The sequence below is a fragment of the Sprattus sprattus genome, assembly GCF_963457725.1.
Source record: "Sprattus sprattus genome assembly, chromosome: 4".
Classification (NCBI taxonomy): Eukaryota; Metazoa; Chordata; class Actinopteri; order Clupeiformes; family Clupeidae; genus Sprattus; species Sprattus sprattus.
The window spans coordinates 16,825,353-16,852,039 of record NC_137923.1 but is presented as its reverse complement, the minus strand read 5'-3'; the positions used below and the strand labels follow the sequence as shown (position 1 = coordinate 16,852,039).

Sequence of the window (26,687 nt, the reverse complement as noted above, 5' to 3'; positions counted from 1 at the left end):
CCAGCGGGTGCGGGGAAGTGCATGTTCACCTGCAAGTTCACCTGTTTTTCTTCTTTTGTTTTTGGACCATTAATGAAAGTCTTAAGTTCTGAGTGTTGTGGGGGTATTGTACAGAGCATTGAGGTCTTCTGTAACCTCGTTGGGAATGAGGAATAATGGACTGAGGAGAAGACCATCTCTGGTCTCATCAGCCACCCACCCACCCTTCTCTCCTTCCTCCTGTGCTATGTGGAACATTCATGTGAAATCAGCTGTCTACCCTTTCACCTGCCTCCATCTCCCCCTCTCTGCCACATGAAAGAGAAAATACAGAGTGAAAAACAAAAAACTCCCCTAAAATCCCATGCCTGAGCTGGAGCAGCGCAGCGGCCACAGATGTGCACACACGCCCTCCACTGGACGGGATGGTGTACGACACCCAGACTTCCAATGTGCCCAGTGTGTCATTGAGATGGGCTTTGAACAGCAGGTACAGCAAGAAGAGGAAACCTCTCTGCCTGTCCTGGTAGGGAGTTTGAGGTGGGTCTCCATCACTCTCTCCAGAGTCCAGTTCTCTGTGCAGTGGAGGGTGGTTGTGCTCCGATCCCCTGGCAGGAACAGGGAGCATTTCTGCTTTTGGGTTGGGAATGTTTGCTCGTTTGACTGACGGTTTGACTGAGGATTGAATCACTGTGAACAGGAGGTGGGCTTGTACTTACTCATCTTACTTTATCTGGTGAGAAGAATAGGGTGTTTGTGAGTGTTTTTTTTTATAATGGTAGCCCCTTTTTTCCTGATTTAAGTTAATAATATATATGTGTGTGTGTGTGTGTGTATACGTACATACACACACACACACACACACACAAACACACATAACCCTGTAGAATATTCCACCTGACCCATACCCCTTCAAACGACCCACTTCGTTTCCATGGGAAGGAAGGAAGAACATGTGAAACTGCACCCCCTTTGCCATCAATGCCATATGTGGGGGAAAAAGAGAGGGGTAAGGGAGAAAAGATAAGACAGAACATAAATATCAAAACTACACTGTACACGTTTGCTTTTTTGATTCCTAAACTTTTCATGGATTTATTCAGAAATTATTTAATGTATTCACTAATAAAGATTTATATTCATCTTGTATATACAGTATATAGTAGTCATTAATATATATATTAACTGTTATATGAAGAAATCTTTTAAAAGCTAAATGGACTGAAGCAGAAAAATACTAAACTCAAATACCTGCAGCTCCTTACAGGTTTTCCTCCTTTTGTTTCTTCTTTCCCCCCCCCCCATTTAAAAAACTGAGAATACCTTTTGTATTTGTGGAGATCCTGTTTGGGGCTGTGACACTGAAATGAACTGCATTGCTGCTGTACCTTGCCCTCCTAAACTATTTTGTATTTGCGATTCATATCTAGATTGACAAGATTGTTTGTTTGTTTTTCTTTTTTTCAGAATCTATCTGAATTTCTCAAGGCCATTTGAACAAAATGCAAATGTTTTCATGTATGGACACATACTTTAGTTTTTCTCTGACTATGAATTTAGTCCGTGGGTCCACACTGGGCTCAGTGTGTTCCTCAGTAGAGACGTGTCCTGACACACAGCTCAAGAGCTGGAGGGGAGTTGCATGTGTGGAACCCCATATTCAGCAGCCTCAGTTAGTTGATCCTGCCCATAAATCCTGCTAATTGGATTCTGAAAGGTGTGTGCGTGCTGTGAGTGAATGAGTGAGAGAGCACATGTCTGTAGAGTAAGTGAAGCACAGCTCCCTAAGAACAGGATTGATGCACGCTCTCACTCCGCTTTGAGGTGGTGCATGCTGGTTATGCTTTACATTAACTGATGGGATTTAAACCAATGGCAAATATTTTGTAAAGACTACATAGAAGCTAAACACATTGTCAGTATGTACTAAAGCAAAGACAAACAATCAGTATTATAATTTTTTGCTATGATTACCTCGGTCAAGGAAATGCTGTTTTTTTATGTGTTGAGATATTTCTGTGTATTTCTGGAGCTTTCTAGACTATTTGATTTTGTCAATGCTGTGGAACATTGTGTCAATTGCATTTTTTATACATGGGGGGGGGGGGCTGTACGTTTTATAGCAGGTACTGAGTGTGCGGTCTTGCAGTCTGCATATCTGGCAGTGTTGGAGGAAGAAATTTATAAATCTTGCTGTACATGTTGTCCAATGCGTGGCACATGACTGTGGACACTTCAAGGACTGTACCTCTGCACCAAGGCATTTTTTTTTTTACTTTAGAGTCCACAGAGCCGCTGGCAGTCCCAAAGACCAACACTGACCACTCTCACTTGTGAATTATGGTACAGTACCGATGAGGAGGCTTTATTTTCACCACCACCACCCCCTGGTGCACAAACACCTTCATATACCCCAAGATGTGTTTGTATCTGCCAGCTTAGCCCCCATCCCACCCCCCAAATGTAGTGAATGGTCACAGATTTTTATATATAAATATGAATATTAAGGAGGCATGGATGTGTCACTGACTCCCAGATTTGGAGGCAGTGGATTTATCTTTTCTTTTCTTTTTTGCTTTGTGAAAGACAACCAATCACTCTGAAGAAGATTTTTAACCTATTCCTTTTTGAAAAATATTTGTTAAAACGTTTGATGGGGACAAAAAATGTATGACCATTGCATACTATGTTGCCAATTTTGCGGTGTGATAAGAAGTTTGCTCTTGCATGAAATGAGACACTGTTCTCCTACCTCATGTTGTGATATTAAAAATGTTTTATAAGCAGGTGACGCATCTCTAACCATTTATCATAATTGATATTTACTAGCAAAATACATACTTGTACATGCTTTTAGCTAATACCTCAGTTGTATCTAGTGTTTTGTTTATTTTCCTAATTTCAGATCTTGTACATATATCTTGTATTGACATTGAACTTGGATTAAATTCAAGTAAAATTCTGTAGTGTCAAGCTTGCTGTGTCATTGAGATTTTTTTCCTGAATTGAATCCTGGCTGTTGAAATGGTTAAACTGAGTTTGAGACAGATTTGTCAGTAGATTTTTTTATTTTGTTATTGTCAGCACATTGAGATGCGAGGTATCAGGGTTTTCAGAGGCTTTATAGTTCAATTAATTCTTCATTAGAAGAATTCTGTCATCTTGTTGTATAAAAGAATATGCTAAATTATGCAGTATATACACTATAATGTTCTGGAAACAGATGGTGCTTGAAAACTTGTCCTGGGACAACACCCTGGGAATTTACCTCTAAACTTAAGCTAGAGCCGAGTGCAATCCCAGACATCAGACATTGGAGGGCAGCAGAGGTAAAAAAGCAGACATCCTGCAATTGCAACTCATGCTTTGAATTCCTTTATCATATCCCTTTGGGGGGTATGGGACTCACTGAGGGCTGTTTTGTTGGCATAAACTCAAATCTGGAGTGAAAGTTTTGGAGTGCAGAGTGGCAAGAAATATAGAATGGCAGGAAGGCTTAACTGCCTTGAATACAGGAAACCTTCACACAGTTTCATTAAAACAGTGCAGACACAAAGAGTGTTGGCTTTAATACATTGCAGATTAGACATCATTGCACAACAGAGATGGGTCAAGTGTCTATCTTCAAGGCCAGAACAGCCACCACCAGGAGTAGAAATGCAGCCCAAGTCTTGGTGAACGTGATGAGGGCCTGAACCAGGACCGGTATCCGTGAGAGCTCACTCTTTTGAGACTTTTGCACAGAGTGCCTCTGAACTTCCTCCACACGCTTGTCTTCATCAGCCATTATCCTAGCGTACAGTGTGACACAACCCACATTTACCAACAGGGCAATGGAGATCTGCGAACTGGCGTAGTCACTCTGAGTCTGGCAGTGGTCCAACAGTAGGTGAGGCGAATCCTCAACCACTAGATGGAAGCTGGGCCCCAAAAAAAAAAAATTCCTGGCAGGAAGCCTTAACTTCCTTGATAACAGGAAACTTTTACACATTCTCAGCAAACAGTGTAGACACAAAAGGTTATGGCTTTAATACATTACTGATTACGAATATCATTGCATTACACAACAGAGATGAGTCAAGTGTTTTCCGTGTGTTGGTAAAATCATGTATGCTGTTCATCTTAATCTAATAGTAGCCTCAACACAATCTAGCTGTGCAAACAGTCTTCCCTGTGTCATATCACGATCAGGAAAAAGTAAAATTCCACTGGCAGAAGCCGTCGGTAAGTGCTGAGATCTTATTTGATTTTAATTGTTGGTAATGTATGCAAAGAGATACACTTATCAGGAAACTGTTGAGGAAACATAGCCAAGGGACATTCATCGTTAAGTGCGAGGGCATGTCTATCTTCAAGGCCAGGACAGCCACCACCAGGAGTAGAAATGCAGCCCAAGTCTTGGTGAACGTGATGAGGGCCTGAACCAGGACCGGTATCCGTGAGAGCTCACTCTTTTGAGACTTTTGCACAGAGTGCCTCTGAACTTCCTCCACACGCTTGTCTTCATCAGCCATTATCCTGGCGTACAGTGTGACACAACCCACAGTTACCAACAGGGCAATGGAGATCTGGGAAGTGGCGTAGTCACTCTGAGTCTGGCAGTGGTCCAACAGTAGATGAGGCAAATCATCCAACACTGGATGGAATCCGGGCCCCAAAAACGCATAGAGCAGTGCGGACGCCCACAGGATAGTGGCACAGGCTGCATAGTTAAGCTTCCAAACCTGGTGAGTCTGCTTTGGGCCAACCGATAAAGATCCATAGTGATCCAGTCCTGCTGCAAACAGCACGGGCCACTGCAGCACGCCATAGATTAAACCTGCTATCTGCACCAGCAGACATATGTGGTGGCTCGTGAAGCGCATGCCAAAGAGGCTAAAATCCTGCAGTTTGTAAAAGGCCAACATGGTGACAGTGAACAGGGTGTCAATCACAGTCAGAGAGACACAGAAGGCCCCCATAAAGCTGCTGGTCAAGTGGGCCCTCTGAACCAGCACCAGGGACCAGTTAAGGAAGGTGTTGATGCCCTGGACCAGCAGCAGGAACGGGATCGGAAGGTCCATAGCCAAGCCTGGTGCCGTAGATGTTACTGCTGCAGCTGGCTGTGGCAGAGTGAACTGGAGAGGCACGCCCTGCAGACTGCCCCACATGAGCCAGAAAGCCACACCTATTAGGGAACCTGCAGCGTTCGACAAAGGCAAAGACAGGAAATGATGAAAATATTCAAACTTTGCTAATAGTTCTAAGTGGTTTTGAATTGAATTGTAATGGGTTTAATGGACACTGAAATGCACCCAGTTGGCCTCTATTGCTAATGCATTTACTGTGTTATGTGGTATCACACATAAAAAATACAAAAAAACATACTGGAAACCTATTCAAATAATTAAATATTAATGGAATGGGTCCCAAAACACCATAGCCAACGTGGAGGAGACCATCTGTTGATGAAAGAGCCATTGTAATGCCTGAATTACCAGAATTGTTATTGTATGAAGGCTTTACAATCTTTACATTCTTTTGTGTTTTTATCCGGCAGGGAAAGCAAATAACACGTTCATCAACGACATGGTTGATCATGACAAGTCACTCTGGCCTGTTATGGGAATAAATAGAACATTTTGAAAGCTTTTAGACCTAAACAGGACTTTTGGGTTCATGGTCCATCTGCTAGTTTTTCCCGCCCATCCAGTTATCACCGAGCCCATGTTGACATTACAGTGTGAGTGTACACATACCACTTGGAGGAAGTACATATCAATTATAAATATGTATTCAAGAGTAAGCACAATATACTCTGGTGCATAAATAACTTACAAGGTATTTTAAAAGGCAATACATTTATAAAAAGTATCTACCTGAATTACTAACAGAATTGCACAAACAATAATCTACATTTGCTGAAACGAACTGTAAATACAGCCTCCGCTTATTTGTACAGATTGCAAGATCAACAGGAACACGTACAACTTTTCAACATATTGTTCAGAATAATAATCTTGAAGTACAGAAAAGTAAAGTGGATCTTCACACCATTTCTGTTATGTATTTTTATTCATATAGCGCTTTTGTGGTCATTAGTCTTTCCGACTCCTATACTTCCTGAACCACTGTTGCCCAATAATTGCCATTACTCTATTCCAACTTGAATAACTGTTGATTGAGATTTCGGTGTCACATTTTTAAGGTGATGGCATATCCTTGTGGGCCCACATTTGGACAATATCCAGAAGATATAAGCCTACATATAGTGTTACTGTAGTTTAATCCGTTCTGTGGATAGCTTGGAGAAAAATACTCTATTCTCCTTTCTGGTCACTATTATTGGACCGATTAAAGGGGTGAAACGATTAATGATGAAGTGATGAAGAGGTTACCTCTGGGTGGCTCTTGGTGAAGTCGTGGAACAGGTTTTGTGACACACCACACAATCTCTAACTGTTCCACTATTTAGTCGTTATTTTCTGTTGTTATTTTCACATTGACTTCCTCTCATGTCCTCCTTTGCTCACACACGGTGCAAGAGTGCTCACTTCTCTCGCTGACATGAACACGTTGGATACACATGTGGAGGGCAAGTTTAAGTTACATCTCTTCTGTCGAAATAACTTCGAAAGGCAGAAAATGTTAGCTAGATTAAATACTAGTGGTGATACAAGCCCCAGTACATCTCAGAATTTCCATACTTACAAAGGGTAATTGAATTGTGACCCAAAAGCTGATATGTTAACTTAAGAGGACCTTGGAAAATACACAAATTGAAATTGAAATCAGTACTTACTTACTGTACAGGAACTACTTGCCAGAGCTTTGAAAACAAGCAAGTTATGACTTGCTCAGGGACCTCTAGAATACTGCGGAGGGAGAATGAACGAAATGGAGACAGATAGAGTGAAACACAAAGTAATCAGCCTACGTCGTGTTTCTTCTGTGGTAGTTCACAGTAGATCAAAGGACAAAATATTATGTGTGTAGGCCTCCCTATTTGTATGTATATACCGGTATGTCTGTTAGTGTATTTGGCCATCCCACCCGAGTGTGTTGTGTCCACATATAAGACTGTCCTTCTGTACCAATCCCCTGAATTCTCTGTGTTTGCTTAAATAAACGGCAAGATGCCAAAGAGAAGCCATGGGGATGCTCTGTTGCTACAATATTTAAATCTAAATATAGCGCAGGTCTGTTATATGGGCCATGGATAATTCAATGACTAGACCAACTCATTTACATCCCATCCCACTGCCTCCATAATATCTTAATATGTAGACCCAGGTGGATTGAAAAGACCACTCACTCATTCAAATTGAATTGTATCATTGTTATAAACCAGATTGTCTACAAGTCTTTAATGACATCATACAGGTCATTTTAGCCCATCTATTTCACAAAACCAGTGCATATCATCTGCTTTGGAGTGTGTGTGTGTGTGTGTGTGTGTGTGTGTGTGTGTATGTTGGGGTTGAGGTTGAGTACAATTATTTATGAAATAAATGGGTCAGTAGATAACAAACTTGATGGATTAAAAACACTGTTTTCAGTGTAATGGGCGATAGGGTCCTGCAGGTCTTGTCCCAACTGTAAGGAGTGTGGGAATGAGAAAAGATCTGATCTCTGTAAACTGGTACAGCTATGGGACAGATCCCTACAGAGTGGGCTTGCTATGCCCTGTGCAGGATGTTTTTGCACTGTGCTGGAGGTTGGGTTGGCTGTTGGGGACACTCCGCCTGAGATTACGCCAGGAGGAAGCTCCCCGAGATGTGGCAAGCAGCAGGCAGGCCGTGATGGCCTCAGAGAACAGTTTGGGATGTGGGTTGCGTTTCATATAAATAATCTTTGTGTGAGTTTCCAGGAGGCTGCTGACTTCCCCACTATATGATGACGATGCGACGACAGCTGTCTCTTCTCCTCCGGCCTAATGATATTTCAGAGAGTGATCGACCAGCTGCCCTGCAGTGGGGATTGGTGTGTCTGGTGGTAGCGTTTTCTGTGAGTTTGAGAGCTGCTTTCGTGGGCTAAGAGGAAGTAAGCTACCACAGTGGTGAGTGCTACTATGCGTCCTGCAGATAGACTACGTGAAGGGCAACAAGGCAGACTTCAAACACCTGTGTCTCACTGTTTGAGTGTAAAATGTCCAGTGAGTCAGTGTACATTGTGAGTCCAGTGAGTCAGCCTAGGCAGACAAATGCAACTATAAGATCAGTAGTCTTAGGGTGTTGAGTGCTTCTGAAGTCATACCAAAATGCAAGGTCAGTGTAATTTATGCAATGTACGGTACCTCTGGTCAGCAAGCTCCAGGCTCTTCATAATAATAATAATAATAATTCATTTTATTTTTAACGCACTTTTCATTCCAAAGAATCTCAGAGTGCCTTCATCATTACTGTGTGAATGAAGGATGTGGATATCTTATGATAAATCACTTGCTAACATGTTCTACTGGAATTAGTGGCTACATTAAAATAACCAAGTGCTTAATTGAGGACTTAGGTAACAGGTAGTTTGGTGTGACTGGTAAAGCAGGTTTTTGTCATCTTTCAGGGAGCGGTACTAGCTGTTCAGGGTGGAGTTTGCCAAAGCAATACCACTGACACCCACACTTTTGTTAACATGAGAGGTAGTAGTCTTGGGATAGATGAAACTCAACTATGCCATGCATAGGAGAAATTACTTATATATATATGTGTATAGATGTATATGTTTTTTCATATATGTTTATGAAGAAAATTACCCAAAAATATCATATTCAAAGGTGATCATCACTTTATAAAGGGGTGGATATTAGGCTTGTCAGGATGTGTCAACGGGCATGGCAAGACTGAAGGTGTGTGGGACTAAAGGCAAGGTAGATGAGGTTGAGAGGTTAGTAGAGGCTCAAAGTCCATAGATTATTATTTCACTTTCAAGAGAAAACCTTGGTCCTGTGTGAATCCTGTGTGTTGAGAGGAGTTGTGAAATCCACAGAGTTTAAGTGATGTCTTCATATTGGACATTTTGAGGTAGAAAATGTGACAGCTGTGGCTTTAGTTTTTTTTTGCAGTCCATGGATACTTCTCTAAAACCTATATTGGGTAACATGTCAGCAGTGGGGCATTTCATATATTGCATAATTTCCAGTACTCATATGAACTCACTTGATGCCTTCATGCCAGATATATGGCTGCCTAGGTAGCTTGCCCAGTAATACGGTTTTACATTGATTGTAGCGGTACGGCACTATAGGATGACATATAGTACAGTACACTCAGGACGAGTACCCTTAATAGGAGGTGAAGGCAGTGGTGGTCTCATGCATTTACAAACAACAGTGGAGCTTGTATGTTTGGTCTTACCTCTTGCTTGGTAAGGTATATAGTTGTTGGGGTTGGGGAGTAACTAGTTACATGTAATGGAGTTATGTATTTCATTTATAAAGTAAATGTAAATGTAATATAGAAAAATATGTAATTAAATTAAGTTCTATTAATTAAATTAAGTAACTAATCTTACTGACTTCTGGAAGGAGATCAAGATCATAAATAATAACAGAACTCCCCTCCCTTCTGATATCGAGGGGATTAGTTGTCCAGAAAAGATTGCTGATCTATGGCGAGAGCATTACAGTAAACTATTTAATTGTGTTAAAAGTAACACTGTTAGAATTGATAATGAATGTAAAGGTCTTTCAGCAGACATGATAGTTAGATCAGTTGATATCTATGATTCCATCCACATGCTTGACAACAACAAAGCTTGTGGTATGGATTGCATTTCTGTAGAGAATCTAAAAAATGCCAGTTATAGACTCAGTCCATTACTAGCCATGTGTCTTACTGGAATTATGGTTCATGGTGTTCTACCGAACTCTATTATGTCAGTGCTGTTAGTGCCTGTTCTTAAGGATAAGTCTGGTAAACTGAACAGCAAAGACAACTATCGACCCATTGCATTAGCCAGTATCTTGTCTAAAGTGTTTGAGAGAATTCTATTAATGAAATTGGAAATGTATGTTCTAACTGCTGACAATCAGTTTGGTTTTAAAAGAACACATGGTACTGATCTCTGTATCTATACTCTGAAGGAGATTGTCTCTAGGTACAAAAGTCTTAATTCATCTGTATTTTTATGCTTTATTGATGCTTCCAAAGCTTTCGATAGAATTTGTCATGAAAAACTGTTTATGAAGCTGCTAGCGAGAGGTGTCCCTAAACCTCTTGTGAGGATTTTGGTGTTCTGGTATGCCAATCAAACTTTTCATGTTAAATGGGACAATGTTGTATCAGCTCCTTTCTATGTTGGCAACGTAGTTCGACAAGGAGGAATTTTATCTCCCTTTTTGTTTAATGTTTATATGGACGATTTATCAAGCCAGCTGAATAAGACAAATACAGGCTGTCTTGTAGGGGAATCTATTGTCAATCATCTGATGTACGCAGATGATTTGGTCTTACTCAGCCCATACAGTGCTGGGCTGCAACAGATGCTGAGGGTGTGCTCTCGGTATGGCATAGACCATGATATTAAATATAATGCAAAGAAAAGCCACATAATGATAGTCAGAAGCAATCAGGATAGGAAATTAACCTTCCCTACCTTTTATCTATCTGGCAGTCCCCTTGGTGCCCGTGAGGAAATAAGATATCTGGGCCATGTCATTTCTGGTGATTGGACTGATGACAACGATATATATCGACAGCGCTGCAAAATATATTCTCAGGCCAATATGTTATTAAGAAAGTTTTCTATGTGCTCAGATTCGGTTAAATGTTCCCTGTTTAGAACCTACATAACACCACTACACTGCTGTACACTGTACACTGCTCATTTGTGGTCTAATTACAGGAAAAGGAGTACACAGACTGAAAGTAGCTTACAATTGCTGCTTCATGTGCCTAGGTGGCATAGTGCTAGTCAGTTGTTTGTTTCTAAGCACGTACCAACTTGTGAGGTGCTCTTGAGAAAACTGATGTATGGTATCATGTGTCGACTGGACAAGTCTGAGAACTGCATAGTAGAGGCTCTGGTCAACCCTCTAAAGAGCTGTTATCGCTTTACCTCAAACTTAAGACGACATTGGCACAAATGTCTTCATACTTTTTAATGCACTGTATTATGTGTGTTGTATCTTTTTGTTTTTCTCTATTTCTATTTTTATTTATTTATTATAATTGTATGTCTGTTACTTTATATGGAACTTGGTGTCTGAAATAAAGAATAATAATAATCAAAATATTGTTGATTACAAAGTGGTTACATACAAATATATTCTTTTCCATATAAAAAGTTGTAAAGCTTATTTGTAGAATAGAACATTTATTGCTTTGCATCTATTCCGTCAAGATGGGCTCCATTCATTTGGCAGTGTGTGCTCAAGTTGAGCGTTGTTTTTGATTGTTTCTCTTGTTTGAATTTGCACCGCCTCTAGTCTGCCAGTCAGTAATTAAATACATTACTTATTACATTTTTAACAGGGTAACTAGTCATCTTTTACATCAAGAGTAACCTTCCCAACCCTGGTTGTACATGTGTACATGTACATGCATGCTTAATAAGAGGGGTATTATATATAGTTCAATATATACAAGGCTGATTTAATGATAGTGCTGCAGGGAACACAAACAAAACATTTGTATTGCAAATTTCCTCTGCATATAACAAATACTGTGGAGCAGCTATGCGGCTTAGAGGGAAGGTGACAAAGGGAAATGGGAAATGACAACACATTAGCCAAACAAAACACACTACAAAATAAAAAACAAAACCTGAGCAGCAACACCTCTGGACTGTAGACACGTGGCTGAGGTGAAACCAATGACCTAAATGGGATTGTGCCGAAAAAGGTTTCATGATTTTTATAAATTTGACAAGCATCTCTGCAGTGACATCTCCTGGCCATTTGTATAAATGCCATGAAAGCAAACAAGATCAATGAGTGTGAAGCAATGACTGTAAAAAACAGTTTTAAGGCAGCAATAAGTAGTTCTGTTCCAAAACTAGCAAGCTAACTATCTAAAAGGCGTGCAAAAATCTTGCCAGCACCAGTTGGCACTGACTTACAATAAATAATGTCTTTTGGCAGTATGGCCGGCAATGTCATGCTGTGAAAGCTTTTCTTCAATATTTGCAGGGTGTACCAGCCCGGAACACAGAACTGCATTTACATAGTGCATATCCTGGATGGCTATTGGGAAAGACACAGGTGTTTATCTGTCCTTCATATGACCATACGCTATCAAAATTGATTTCGGGATGGTACCAAAACCAGTTGCCTATGAAACCACACCTAAAAAAGTGTCAAATTGTTGAAGTGTTGCTTTAACAGTCATTGGTTTGAAGCATCACCTTTGACACTAAGGACATATTGTTATTCAGGCTGCAATTATGCTACATCATTGAAAATCCTCTTATAGGTAACTATTTTTTGTCTGTCTTTGCCGATAATATAGTCCGTTTTGAGGAAATATTTCGCAGATTGTGTATGGACTCAAGGGGTAATACATTAAGGGTTATTATTTTAGGGTTGGCTATGGGCACATTGGCTTAAGGGGACATAATGCGAATGTTAACAAATGAAGGAAGGACTGTCATAAATATCATGGTGTGATCATGGACGGATTAAGAAACCACAGGCCCCTGGGCCTGGACATGTTAAAGCCCCTTTTATGTTTGAAAGGCGTCGTCCGGCAAGTGTACTGTGCCTCTGGCTGTGCTCAGTCAGCTTGTAGGTCTTGACGTCCAGATTCTGCGCCTAAATTAGCTATATCGTATCGTCTCGTCACATGATCAAATACAGACTTGACATTGGCGAACAAGATACATATTACCCAGCAATCATCATTGCATATCTGTATATGACAAAAATAACAAATTATTAATTTAATTGAATCGGCTTTTAATAGTGTCTATAGTGACTATAAGCATATAATTGTGTAAGATACCTAGTGACGATTTCCCCCTTAAATTATGAAAACCATGACAGAGACAGGTTTGCCATTTTGAGTAAATACAGCGTAAGGTATCTTGAATAGTAAAAAAAAATATCATCTTTCATCACTTCATCAGCTTTTCATCATCATCTTTGATCACTGACGCATTAGCGACAGGCTGTGGCCTACTGGTTAGAGTTTCAGGCCGGAAACCGTAGGGTGGCCGGTTCGATCCCTGACCAGTAGGAAAAATGTGGGCGGGGGAAGTGGTAGACCACTGCTCTCCCATGCCCACATCCACGGCTGAAGTGCCCTTGAGCAAGGCACCTAACCCAGATCACTGCTCCCCGGGCGCCGCCAATGGCAGCTCACTTCACTGTGTGTGTGTGTGTGTCACTTCCCTGGATGGGTTAAATGCAGAGGTGAATTTCAAAGTGTGTGTGTCTACACCACCTCTGCCATAGAGAGGACTTTCATTAAATTAGGGACACTTTGACATCCATAAGATCGACAAAATTTTGAAAGCAGGGTCTGCTTTGCCTACAAACCTTCCGCACTGGCTGCATTGTCTATAGCAGTGGTTCTCAAACTGTGGTACATGTACCACTGGAGGTACGCTGCTCCCTCTTGGTGGTACTCAGGCAGTTTTCCCATTTTTTATGACTAGGATATTAATCATTACATATATTTAAAATGTATTAAAACAACTAGATCCCTATAATTTAAGTTTGTTATTTATCTGAGCCATGCTTATTCTCCTGATCAGGCATTACAGTGAGGTAATAACACTTATTTCCTATGGCGCGACATGCTACCGAAGGTCAATGATAGTTACAATGGTGGTACTTGGATAGCCAAATATTTTCTGAGGTGGTACTCATGGTGAAACGTTTGAGAACCACTGGTCTATAGTATACCCCTGGCGCACATGCACAATTTATAGCACAGCACAGGTACACTCAATTAAAGCCATTAGCAAATGAACAAAATACACATTTTTCAACCACAAATAAGAGATATAACAGCGACTTCACACAGAGGCGCTGGCTTAGGGGCCCCCTGAGCTCATGGGCCCCTGGGCCTGGTAGGCCGGTTCGTTAATCCATCCCTGGGTGTGATGCAACAGGGAAAATAATGTAAAAATAACGTTTTAGGCCTTTGAGCGATGTAGACGGTCAACACAAGCTGATTAATGGGCCAACGGAAAGGCAGGCGTAGTTTAAGTGCAACTGTGATTATGGTTGTATAAGTGGGTTAGAAATAGCTTACAAAGAGGATAATCACAGCGCTGCAGTGTCCAGACTTCTGTTTCGAGCCTTCTTTCATAGCTGGCTTGAGCAGCAGACTTTCCCTGGTCTCCTCAGACGGGAATGAGCCAAAGGGGTGAATCCCTATTTTGGCCGAAACTTGTTGCAGGAAGTAGTTGGATTTGGCGGTTTATCAACGGCTGACCCAAAGACTGTAGGAAAACCCCCCACTGATTGTGAAACAGAGCTGAAAAGGCACGATAATCATAAAACCAAGCGTGGGTACTGTAGGGTCTAAACTAAACACATAAATGCAAGTTTCACACCAAGGCTTAAGATGGTTAACGGAAACCCCACAGAGCCCATACACGTGTTTAAGTAGAAGCGGTCATCCTTTCACAAAATCGATTCGGCCGTGAATAGAATATTTGATATATTTAATTTGACGCACTTAATATTTCAACTAAGCAACTAAAAATAGGCCCTCGTTGAACCCTGACATGTTTCCCAAAACACACACATAAAACACTCCATCTGAATGACGTCAGGCCAGGGCATCATACAGCATTCAGTCATGAGGTAGCCAACATTGAGTCACAAGCGTAAGCTAGCTCGTATACCGGAGATGGCTAACACAACTGCGTTATTTGTATCGTTTTTTTAGGTAATGTGATTAATATATTGTTTGTCACACAGCACGTGATACTTTACGATTTTGAAATTCAACGGCGAGGTAGCTCGCCTCAAACTGGTAGTAGTTAGCTTGCTAGCTAGTTAACTAGCATTACCTACTTTGCGAATGATGGCTAAATGAGCTAATCCTGTTAACGATATCTTGTGAGATAGGCAACAGTATGCTCCGAGGAAGTAACTGTAAGTTGGCTTTTCAGAAGGTAGTTACCCAAGTCCACGTAACGCTTTGTTAGTTAACTTTAGCTGTTTCTCAATTATGCAGCTGTTAATGTTATCTAGTCGCAAGTGGATTTCCAATTCAGAAGTGAAGTTAGCTGACAGTAGCTATCAGTTAGCAAAGAGATTGCGTTCTGCCTGGCAGTTGTTAGAGAGCTAGCTAGTGATGTTGTTTGTAGACATGTCAGTTTAAAAGATCAATTTCTTCTGTCTTACCAGCGACTTAAAAGCTATTTTCAATTATGGGTTTCAACCTGTAACGACAGGCATCACGTTATTGGTCGAGTAAACTGGATATGTGCTTATAGCCAGCTTTCTAGAAAGGCGATAGTCATTCCCCAACAATGTATCAACTTTGTAACCATGTTAATTTACATTGACAAGTTGTCACCAGACTGCAAATGTAGTCTTGTAATTGCCAGTTTTGAGTTGTTACATCAATATTCTAGATTGAACTAGCGAGTTAGCTATATCTGATGGAAATCTATTTACTTCAGCAGTTAGCTAACAGGCGTAGATAAGCGTCCTTATATTTAGAGGGCTGAACTCTGTAACGTGATTTACTGCCTTGCAGAATGGAAGGTGTGGAGGAGAGGCGACCTATCAAAAAGACAGAAAGCCAGACGAATTGCACAGCGTCTGCCCGGCCACCTAGACAGAGGGAGCGACAGGGGAAATCACCTCGCAGGCGGCGTGAAGTGAAGAGGTCGCAGCGACGACTGGATGGTCAAGAACAGCTGTTGTGGGGTTGCGAGCAGCGGAAGTTACCTGGGCAACATGAGCTCTCCGAACCTACGGGCTCGGCAGTAGAGACGTCTGATAGCTCTCCCAAGAGATGGGATAGGTGCAGGTAGTCTCAGTTATTAGAAAAGTTGTTATAACCGTTATAATATTGCAATAATATTGTTTTTGTAAACAGATATACAAAATCAAAGCAGGTCTGTCCACCCACTGCAGCCTATGTTGGTTATAAAACAACGTATGCAGTGGCAGGGCAGGGATTGCTGAAGGCATAACAAAGTCTTATTTTATTGTCCATGCCATGAATTACAGACGAGGCCATTTTCTTCATGGACCATATCCAACCACTCATTTTGGACCCAAAGCCTGCATTCTTCCCAACCCAACCTCAATCATGTAAGTTAAACAAATTGTTCTTTCATGCTCAAGGAATGTCTTCTGCTTGAGACATCATGTGTTACTTGTGTTGTTGCCTTCCTGATTCCCATGTCATTCGATAAGATAAGGCAGCAAGCTTGAGTTCTGATTGGTTGTTGGGGATTGGTGGGAAGGTGCACTGTGCACACTATAAACTTTGTTGGCAGAGTAAATCACAGTTGTCCAGCCTGGACCTCACATCCAGTCAAAACACCTAGTGCTAAGAGGTGCAGCCATTTCCCCACCCTGCAGTCAAAATGCCGGCTCTTCAATGCTCTGAACAGGATGGGGAAAAATGGTAAATTTGATGGATGACAACAAGCTTGCTGCACTTAATATTTAGAATGTGTTTCGTTGAGTTGTAAAGCTTTGTGAAATTATTTCTGAATTATGCTAACTATGACAGTTGTCAAACCAGTTGAACAGTTTAGTTCAACAAGTTCAATTGGTAGGATTTGAGTGGTTAGCCTGTGTGGATGATTTGGACATCCTGTTGTTAAAATAGAACGTTAGTGGAGCACTCTGTTGGTTTAAAGCCCTTTGAGCTGTGTGTTGCATAAGCGGGGGAGAGGTAACATTCACTTACTGCTGAAATCGCACGTGGAACGCTCTGACTTCTATGAACATTTTATCACATGTCTCACTGTAGGCATATCCAAGACCCAGCCAGTCAGCGATTGACTTGGAACAAGCCGCCAGTCAATGTTCTGGTCATCAGGAAGATTCGCGACGACAGTCTTCTGGAGCCCTTCAAAGAGCTGTGCCAGTTCCTGGTGGAGGTACTGTTTCATGGATCATTCAAAACATTCTTGGCGTGTGTGTGTGTGTGTGTGTGTGTGTGTGTGTGTGTGTAGCCATGACCTATAAAATGTTAAGCTTTGGTTTATTTTCTGACGAACACTGTACTGAGTACTGAGTTCAGTAGTGAACAACAACTGGCCAGCAAGTTGATTTCAGGTTTTTCTAGTATTTCAAGGATGTGACTTGCCAGTTCATTGTTTGTGATGGCTGTGATAATGGGCTGAAACTCAGGTGTGTGTTAAAAGAGGTCTGGACACTGGGGGAAGTCGCCCATATGGTTTTGATGTCTTCCTCTTTGGCCACACCTGTTTAGACTCCACATATCAATATTAAGCTACTGGTTGATGCTTTCAGTTCAGGGCAGGGAAACACCTTGTTTTCGGTGGTCCTCAGTCACCAGGTTGAGGTGTAAGGACAAACTGTGTTGAAGTAGTAGGTGAAGCAAGGATAACCCACCAGTGAACAAGTGACCTGTCTGAAACAAAACTGAGTATTTTTTCAATATAATTACTCACATATGACTCATATGCCTTGATTCAGTTAATAAATACCTGAACACATCTACAAATAATCTGGAACATTGGAATGATATCTGGAAAAGTGTTCGATGAACTGCCATTGCAGGCCTGATTGCATCAAAAATAAAATCAGTGTACTGGTACTGTACTGTTCTGTACTCTGCAATCTCAGATTAGTAAACTGCTGTTCATAGTTTTATGTCATACCAACATCATATTTCATTCATATTACTGTTCTATACAAATTAAGTACTGTACTGTTCAGTATTAAACTATTTTAATTGAAAAGCAATTGTAGCCACGGGTTTTCAAAATCAATGAGGAAATTTGTTTCCAGTTTTGGATTGCTTAAGATCATTGCTGATTCATAGTGACTTTGTAGGGTGGAGCTGTGTTGATGAATAGTGTGTAGGTGAACATATTGTTGAATAGTCTTTCCTCAATCTGTTCATTTTTCTGTCCTTTGTCTCAGCTCAATTGTCCGGACACAATGGCATACCAAGCCGTAGGCAGTACGTATGACAAAAGAGTCTGAACAAAGATCTTGACTTTTTTAACATTTGTGTATTGGGTGTTTTGGCTGTTTTTCAGGAAAAGAAGTTGATGGTGTTTGTCGAGAAGAAAGTTGCTGATGACGTCACTCTCACAAACGATGAGGCCTTTTCTTCCATTTGTAAAAAACTCTGCACTTTCAGAGAAGGTTCGAAGTCTCCTGGCTTGGTTTCACCTAGCTCCTAGATTATGCATAATCATTGCTTATATTTGCAAAGTGAAAGGCGTGGTGGCAGGAGCCTGTGTTGGATCTGTGAAAGCTTTGTGAAAGTAACAATGACAATAACACACTGTAGTTAATTTCCCCATCACATGGTACACAGCCATATGTCTGTAAGTCCTCTCTTAAATTATAATCGCCTTACCCCACCATGTTAAAACATGTTCCAGTCTTTGTGACCATTAGTATATGGAACCATACCCAGAGCTTGAGTTGTTTCTCTACAGATCTTGAACTTGTGGTCCTTTTCTTCCTCCTGGTAGGCTTTGATGACATATCCCACTGTATCGACCTCATCATCTGCCTCGGTGGAGATGGAACCCTCCTGTACGCATCCTCCCTATTCCAGGTATTAAAAGGGTTAACATGTGCACGTCAACCCTTCAATGCATTTTATGTTTTATGTATCCTGGGGCAGACCAGTAAGGGGTTAAAAACAGCCTGGACAGTTAGTAAAATGAAATGCTAAGAAGTGAAGTTTTGAATTTAGTTTTTCTTATTATGTGTGTCCTATTCAATGCCAAAGCCTTTCTGGAGAAATGTGTAGGAAAGGAGTTAAAAGATAGCAGATACCTTTGAGGAAGTAAAGTGTTTTTAACAACATGTTACCGTCACAGGGAAGTTGGGCTCATTAGTGTTGGCTGTGTGTGTGTGTGTTCCCACAGGGAAGTGTTCCTCCCGTAATGGCTTTCCACCTGGGCTCATTGGGTTTCCTCACGCCCTTCAAGTTTGAGTCTTACAGGACAGAAGTGGCCAAAGTGTTTGAAGGTAAGAATTCCCCCACAGGACAGTGACAGATTCATTGGTGGCCAGCTTCTGACCTCATGGGGGTGTCAGATAATAGTGCTGTGTGGCTGTGTCCTCCTAGTGGGTGTCTGTAGAAATGCAGACCTTCAGAAAAACAAATAGAGCAGGGTTAAGACTTTAAGGCTCCTATTTTAAGGACAGTAATGGCTGGGGGGAGGGGGCAGGGTTGACTAAACCCCAACAATAAACAAAACTCTGCCGAGGTGGACGTAAATGTAAAAATACTGTAATCAATTAGACAAAAGAAGAAATGGCATTTAGGATACTGATCACTGCTGCTCTTGCATTTTACTCATCAGGTTTTTTCCTGTCTATGGGATATCCCATCGTTATTTTATTTAAATACCTGTAGCTATGTAAATAAATACCTTGTGTCCACTCTCTCCCGTGATACGATGCTCAGCTAAACAGGCTTTTACTCATCTGTTCAGTTCTGCATTTACAAATGGCAGTAATACACTACCCCCGTGCTCCTGCCAAGCATGGAGCGTTCCCTGGAAGTCCCGCTAGTATTTGGGTGCTCCATCATGACAACGGGCATGTTCACAGCGCGCACGTTCTCAAAACATCCCCACCACCCCTACTGTGCAGATGGTGCTGGATACGTGTCACATTTTTTGTGAGTGAAATGCTTTTTTTTTTTTTACAGCCTCAAATTACATAACATGATTACAAATATAACATTTAGTTTGAAGGGATGTGGTAGGGTATTTCAAAACAGGTCCAACAGGCTACAATTGACCCTTCCGCGACCACTCCCCAAAACGGTAACTGATCAATCATAGCATAGCAACGGTTACTAAGCTCGGGACCTCAGTCAAGCGAGCCATTTTGATGAATGGAAGTCAATGAGAGAGACGTCTGCTCAAGAAGAGAAAATTAAACGTTGCGCTTATGGAGTGTGTAATTCTGACAGCCGATATCCAAAAATGCTGGAGGGAAGGGTAACATTGTATCCCTTCCCGAAACCCAAGACCCAGAGAGAGAAATGCCTGCTGTGGATCAAACAATGTGGACGACCCCCCCATCAGCTGAATGTCAGCAACGTAAACAGAAGCACCTACGTTTGTTCCAAGAAGCTATGTCGCTAAAATCTGCCCACTGCATCGAAAACGTGAGAAAACCCTTGCTTAAAATACGATTCAGTTTTACCACCTTAAATGTTTGCGTAGCGGCACATAAACATAGCTGGAATGAACCTGTTAGCCTTAGCATTTGTCTGTCTACAAACACGGCATGTAATGTCGTGGTTGTAGCCTATATAAGCATATTGCAGACCCTTTTGCCTGCTTTGATCTGAGATCTTGCCGTTTTTCCAAAAAATGCTTGTGATTTCTTTGGGTAGAGCTGAAATTGACACGGTTGAAAACATGTTGCCTCGCCATTCATACCAATGCTGAGAACCTGGGAAACGTGAATGCTTGACTGATATAGCAACCGTTGCTAAGGGGGGCGGAGTTTGCGGAAGGGTCCATTATGTTTCAATTAATTTAATTGTGTGGAACCATGAACAAGCCCTAGGGTTTATTTCTTGTAAAACTGTCCAGAACCTAAGGTGAAATTGCCATTTTCTTACATTGTAATCTAATCCGTTGCATTCAGTTTGAAGGGATTGCTCGACAATGCTATTGGTCAGTTTTAACCAAACCTTTCCAGAATTAACTTTGACCTGGCTCTGCCCACTTAGTGCCATTGATCACACCTTACCAGCTCGCTTACCGCTTAAGCAACCATGTGTATGCACTCCCGTTTCTGCCAGCCGTTATCATCCTCAAAATAGTGTGTCTAGTATATGATATGAAGTTGTTTTACCAAATACAAAGTGTAAGTGGCATTCTGACTAAAGCAGAGTTGTTGAGTTGTTCATAAATGTCATAAATGTTAAGGAATTATTAAAGATAAACTAATAAAGTGTTAAGTGGATGGTCAGATACCCTAACAGAGTGTGTTTGTGTGTGTGTGCCGCAGGAAATGCAGCCATCATCCTGCGCAGCCGGCTTAAGGTGAAAGTGGTGAAGGATGTGCCAGAGCGGAGCGAGCAGGGCGGCGGCCCCGACGAGAACGGCCTAGAGCCTCACAGCCATGGCAGCGGCGAGGCTGGCAAAGTCACTCTACTTCAGGTCTGCAAACACACACACACACACACACACACACACACACACTGTACAGATACCCACACACACACACTCTACAGCTGCAGGTCTCCACACACACACACAGCACAGACACACAAACACGTACACACACTCTACAGCTGCAGGTCTGCAATCACACGCACAGCACAGGAACACACACACTTTACAGTCGCAGGTCTGCCAACACACACTGACCGTACAAAGGCATACACACACACACACAAACACACACACACACACACACAGAGACAGACACTCTCACTCACTCACCCAGTCATTTGAGTTATCCACAGGAAAAGATGATACATTCCTTATGCTGTTTGGGGACTTTCCACAGCAGTACTCCTGTAATATCCTGATCACCACAAGGACATAAACTGCTAATGTTACTGAGGTGTAATGGTGTAGGATTTGCTGCTAGTTTTCTAGGAATGCACAGCAGCAAGGCTGTGGCAGCATGAGTTCTAGTTGTTTCCCCACAGCTGCTTTACATGAATTTCCATGCTGTGCAAATCAAGGAACAATAACGCACAAGAATGGGTCCTCAGGTCCCATGGTTCTCAAATAATCATGGATACAGGTTTTTCATTTACGGGACACCAGGCATGTTTTCATGATGTAGGGTAATCAACACCAGGAGCATCTTGACCCAATCCCCCACCCTTCCCCATTTAATCTCCATGGAGACTGTCATAAAAGTCGAGTGAGCGTGTGTTATTGACAGAGCAGATGGTCTGATTTTGCAGGTAAGCAAAGCAGACAGCCAATCCCTATGGAAGAAGCCTCATGCTTAGGGACAGCTCAGGTTGCTTAAACGGCAATGTTAAAAATTAACCTAGTAATGTTTATGTTGGACGGGACAGGCAGGCTGAAGTACGCTCAATCCAGTCACTGTTTTTTCGATATGACCGCTTTCATTTTTTTAATTTTCTTTGTGTAGTCCACCTAGTGATGAGTATATAGAGAGAACTTGAAGTGTCAAGCTTGCCATATGACACTTGTGCAGGGAAGGGATGGGTCATGACTAACGTCTGGTCTTCAAAATGATCAGTGCCTGTTAGTAAGCAACATGTTTCTCAATGTGGCTCAGTGTGAGTGTGTCTGAGTGTGAGTGTTTCATGTTGAAATTAAGTTTTCTCTGGAAGGGTTTAGGCCTTGGTTTCTGTTAAGCACCAATTCAAGCTCTTTCTTAGAAATACAATCACCAGCTGCACCTAAATGTTGTTTGCCAACCGTCATTAAACAATCAAAGAAAAAGTTGAAGAACTTCTACCAGGCATAGATAACATGTGTGTGCATTGAGATTAGATGTGTTCCTGTACAAACAAGGGAAACATGCAAAGCTGCCAAACAAGCTCTGTGTAGAATTCCTTCAAATAACATCAAAATGAAAACAGTGCAGCGAAAACTCTGTCATGTAAAGTGTGAATGGGTCTCTCTCTCTCTCTATCTCTCTCGCTCTCTCTCTGACACTTTGTATGTCATAAGTGTCAAGTTAACGTGAGTGAAATCCATGAGCCACCCCCACAGCCCTGACACGTGGTCTATGTTCATTCTATAGAGATAAGATGTTGTTCAGTAATGAAAGGGCTGACCTGCTGAATACTGAAGCGTTTTATGGTAGGCTGTAACTGCTGCACAGACAAAGTGGGCCAGACACATTGCACACACTGCCTTTTCTATCAAACTAGTCCTTATTATTCTTTGATATTGAGTGTAAAAAAAATCTGAGATTCAGTGTGGTCCGTTAAAATTCTTGAGTATTATGGATAAAACCTCACCGGTATGGTGTGTATGTGTAGGGGAAATGTTGAATAGCAATATGTAGCATTTAAGCTTGAAATGCCAATCCCTAGTGCTGAGCACTGTCCCTCTGTCTGTGCAGGTGCTGAATGAGGTGGTGGTGGACAGAGGCCCCTCGTCCTACCTGTCCAACGTGGACCTGTACCTGGATGGACGTCTCATCACCTCCGTGCAGGGAGACGGTAAGGGGACATCATCAATGCAAAGTTGCTACCATGGTGGTGGGATCCACATTCAGATGGGGTCATTGGCTGATTCCCTGGCCATATGCAGGGTCAGATTTTGTTGATTGCATTGTTGCAAGTACCCTAGTTGTTCTTTAAGACTTGTGTTGTCCCCTCAGGAGTCATAGTGTCCACACCCACGGGCAGCACAGCCTATGCCGCGGCCGCCGGAGCCTCCATGATCCACCCCAACGTGCCGGCCATCATGGTCACCCCCATCTGCCCCCACTCTCTATCCTTCAGGCCCATTGTGGTGCCCGCGGGGGTGGAGCTCATGGTGAGAGAGGGAGGAGGGAAGGGGGCAAGGAGGGGTGTGTGGCCAGTTGTGGGTGGTGGTGGTAATGGGTCAGGGGACGAAAGATAAGAATGGACAAATGGGTCTGTGGCAGATCAAAAGGAAGATGAAGTATTTGTCATGCCCTAGTGCCTGCTGATGTTCATATTTAGTTCAGACATGACATGACATGAATGATAAGAATGTCGTCAGAGAGATCTCTGTGGACTGGTCTGTTTTATCTGGGTTGTGAAGGGAACTTCATTGCCACATATTTATTTAATCTCCGTTTTGTCTGCGTAGATCATGCTGTCTCCTGATGCACGAAACACAGCCTGGGTGTCATTTGATGGCAGGAAGAGGCAGGAGATTAAGCACGGGGACAGGTAACCACTGGCCTTACAGTCCTCCTTTACAGTCACACCGCCATATACCCACATGGACTCACTCATGTGATAGGTGACAGGGGGATGGTTCTGAAACACAGCCTCATCCTTAATGTGTTTCTATACCTCTTGGAAAGATAAAATGAAATAAATGACGGCAGGTGTTCTTGCATTATGAACGTGGGAAATATGTGTTGTTCAGTCAAGCCTCTCCTCATCCTGCTGAAGTGCTAAATATCCCTCTTGTTGTGTCCGCTCCTGCTGTTCCCTCTGTCTGTCGCAGCATTAAGATCACCACCTCCTGCTACCCGGTGCCCTCCATCTGCTGTCACGACCTGGTGTACGACTGGTTTGACAGCCTGGCCCAGTGTCTCCACTGGAACGTGCGCAAGAAGCAGACACGTCTGTCCGAGGCCTCCGACTCCTCAGACACAGAGAACTGACAGTGCTCCAACACTGCCCATTTGGTTTGTCTGTTTGTTTGTCTGTCTGTCTGTTTCGGTTTTTATTTTTGTTTCTGCATCTCTCTTCTAGGGTGAGTGGACAGACATAGGACTGAGTTGTTACATGCTGTGTAGCACTGTATTTATTCGTTGGGGTCATGTTCAGCACTGTCAGTACTCTGTGCAAAGTCATTTTTGTCGTCTTTTCATTGTCACTGTAGGGGCAGTGCTGCCCCGCTTACGCGATTTTTATCATTTCTGTTCTTATTTTTTTACGCATATGTAATCATTCTGTAGACTGCTACATTTGTGTCAGCTACAGCCTAATTCATACATTCCAAAACAGAAAAACCTGTCTGGCTTGTGCAGTGATACTAACTCATTTAATAAAAAGGCTTACCTCCATGTCCTTTTGACTGGAGGGACCTTTTTGTACCTCTCGTTATGGCTGGTATGCATCTTAACTTGTTTTAGTTTTCACTTCTTACACTGGTGATGGAGATGCAGACTAGGTTCTTACAACTAACATCGTGAAGACAGAATTATGTAATTAACTTTGTTCTGTTATGTGAGATAACATGGCTAATTGGAAGTCTATGAATTGTGCTTATGAGAAATTCTAGAGTTTAAACATGAAATATAAATGATGTTTATCATATTTATTACAGTGTATCTAATAGGACATAGAGATTGTTAACGAAGTTGGGCTCTGTTTAACTTGCTTTAAAAAAAAAAAAAAAGTACTTGTCACAGTTCCTCTCCTTCTACATTACATGGGATGAGAAAGGTATATATTTCTACTAATTACCACCACTAGTCTTCACACTTTTACTGCAAATAAAATATTGAAATGAAAGGTTGACATATTTTTATGTGTTTCTTTGGCCTGTTTTAGCTCATCACTATTTACAGAGAGGTCCAGGAGGTTGAAGCAGAATGGACATAGAGATAGGCTGTGTGTTTACATTTCATTTAAATTGGGATGAAAATAAATGCCACAGCTATACTTAATAGACACATGATTATGAGGATGATCTCATTCTGACATTTTTTACATCCGTCTGTCCCGGATGCCTAAAACAGTTTAAGCTGTGAAGAATAAAGGGCGCTGTTGCTAAACAACTTTTTACTTTGCTTTCTGGAAACGTAGTTTGTTTAGGAAAATAATTATGACTTAACTGCACCTTTTAAGCATTCATTAACTATTGTGTATAACAAAGTGAACGGTACAGGCAATACAAATACAACGACACTCATTGGCAATCGGTTTGCTCTCTATATTTTATTGCAATGAAAGAATACAGGTATACCTCAAGACAGACATCACTTAAATTATACTCCAAATATCGCAAGAGACAGCCTTCAATATGATATTTATCCAGATATGGACAACTAAGCAGTTGAAGACATTTTGACCGTTTAAAAAAAGGGGGGTTGAAGGATTTTTCTTCCATTCCTCTTGAAAAAATGCTGGCTGAGAAGCAGCATACATTAATACTACAGAATACAACAGACAGATACTGTGCAACACTCGAGAACAACGATCGCTCTCTTGAAATATTTTTCTGTAAATATGACAGTGGCCCTGGCACAATGGCAGCTTGTCCTAGGAGAAAGAAGGATGCAAAAACAACAGAAACAAAGGGAGCAGAATATCCACTGTGTTGAGTTATGAGAGAATCTGCTGAGCTCAGTCAGATGTGCAGTGTTAATTACATTTGTCCAGTACAGGTTCACACTCGTCTCTCAGAAAGTAAGAATCGGGGACAAGGCGATGGAGGTGACGTGGTCAAACTCACTAATTTTCACTCAGATCTTAGTTCTCAAAGCTATGAAAAACATTATTCATGAGACATTACATTGATTTGCGATCTCTATTTAGACAATACAGGGGTTTTTCCCACCATTGGGGGTGTGTTGGGGTCATGTTACGAAGAATGTCAGGATTCAGGTTCTGGTTCTAATGTTGGAAATGCAAACATTCACATTTTACATTTTCATGGTCTTATGAGAGTGAGGGACAAATCTATCTTGTCAACCCGATACTACGCGCATATTTATACCAGTACATATTTATACCAGTAAGTTCATATTTATACCAGGTTACTGAAATTGTACCATGTAGAGAAGTGAATTAAAAATGTGTCTGACTAACTTCTGCCTTCATGGTTAAGCATGTGAGCGGAGCACACAGGAAGCTGACCCTGATTTGTCATTTGGCTAATGAACCGTTACAATCCGGAGCCCAGGCAGTTTATGGTATTAAGAATAACATTTTATGGTTTTAAAAGATACAAAACAAAAAAAAGTTGACTCGTGGACATTCTAT

The 26,687-nt window shown here is 41.7% G+C and overlaps 1 protein-coding gene across 2 annotated transcripts; it reads left to right on the top strand.

Moving 5' to 3' along the window:
- Positions 1 to 14,696: 14,696 nt before the first annotated feature.
- Positions 14,697 to 25,184, top strand: nadkb (NAD kinase b). Of its 2 annotated transcripts, none has more exons than XM_080837839.1 (12): positions 14,697 to 14,792; positions 15,612 to 15,887; positions 16,091 to 16,174; positions 16,845 to 16,974; positions 18,106 to 18,214; positions 18,550 to 18,635; positions 18,952 to 19,054; positions 21,062 to 21,213; positions 23,114 to 23,213; positions 23,375 to 23,532; positions 23,833 to 23,915; positions 24,199 to 25,184. In XM_080837839.1, exons 2-12 carry the CDS (start codon positions 15,613 to 15,615, stop codon positions 24,356 to 24,358), a joined length of 1,440 nt encoding a protein of 479 aa, XP_080693965.1. In that variant the 5' UTR covers positions 14,697 to 14,792; position 15,612; the 3' UTR covers positions 24,359 to 25,184. The 2 variants fall into 2 exon arrangements, with proteins under 2 accessions (XP_080693965.1, XP_080693966.1); XM_080837840.1 differs by lacking the exon at positions 14,697 to 14,792 and adding an exon at positions 14,861 to 15,001.
- Positions 25,185 to 26,687: the final 1,503 nt, after the last annotated feature.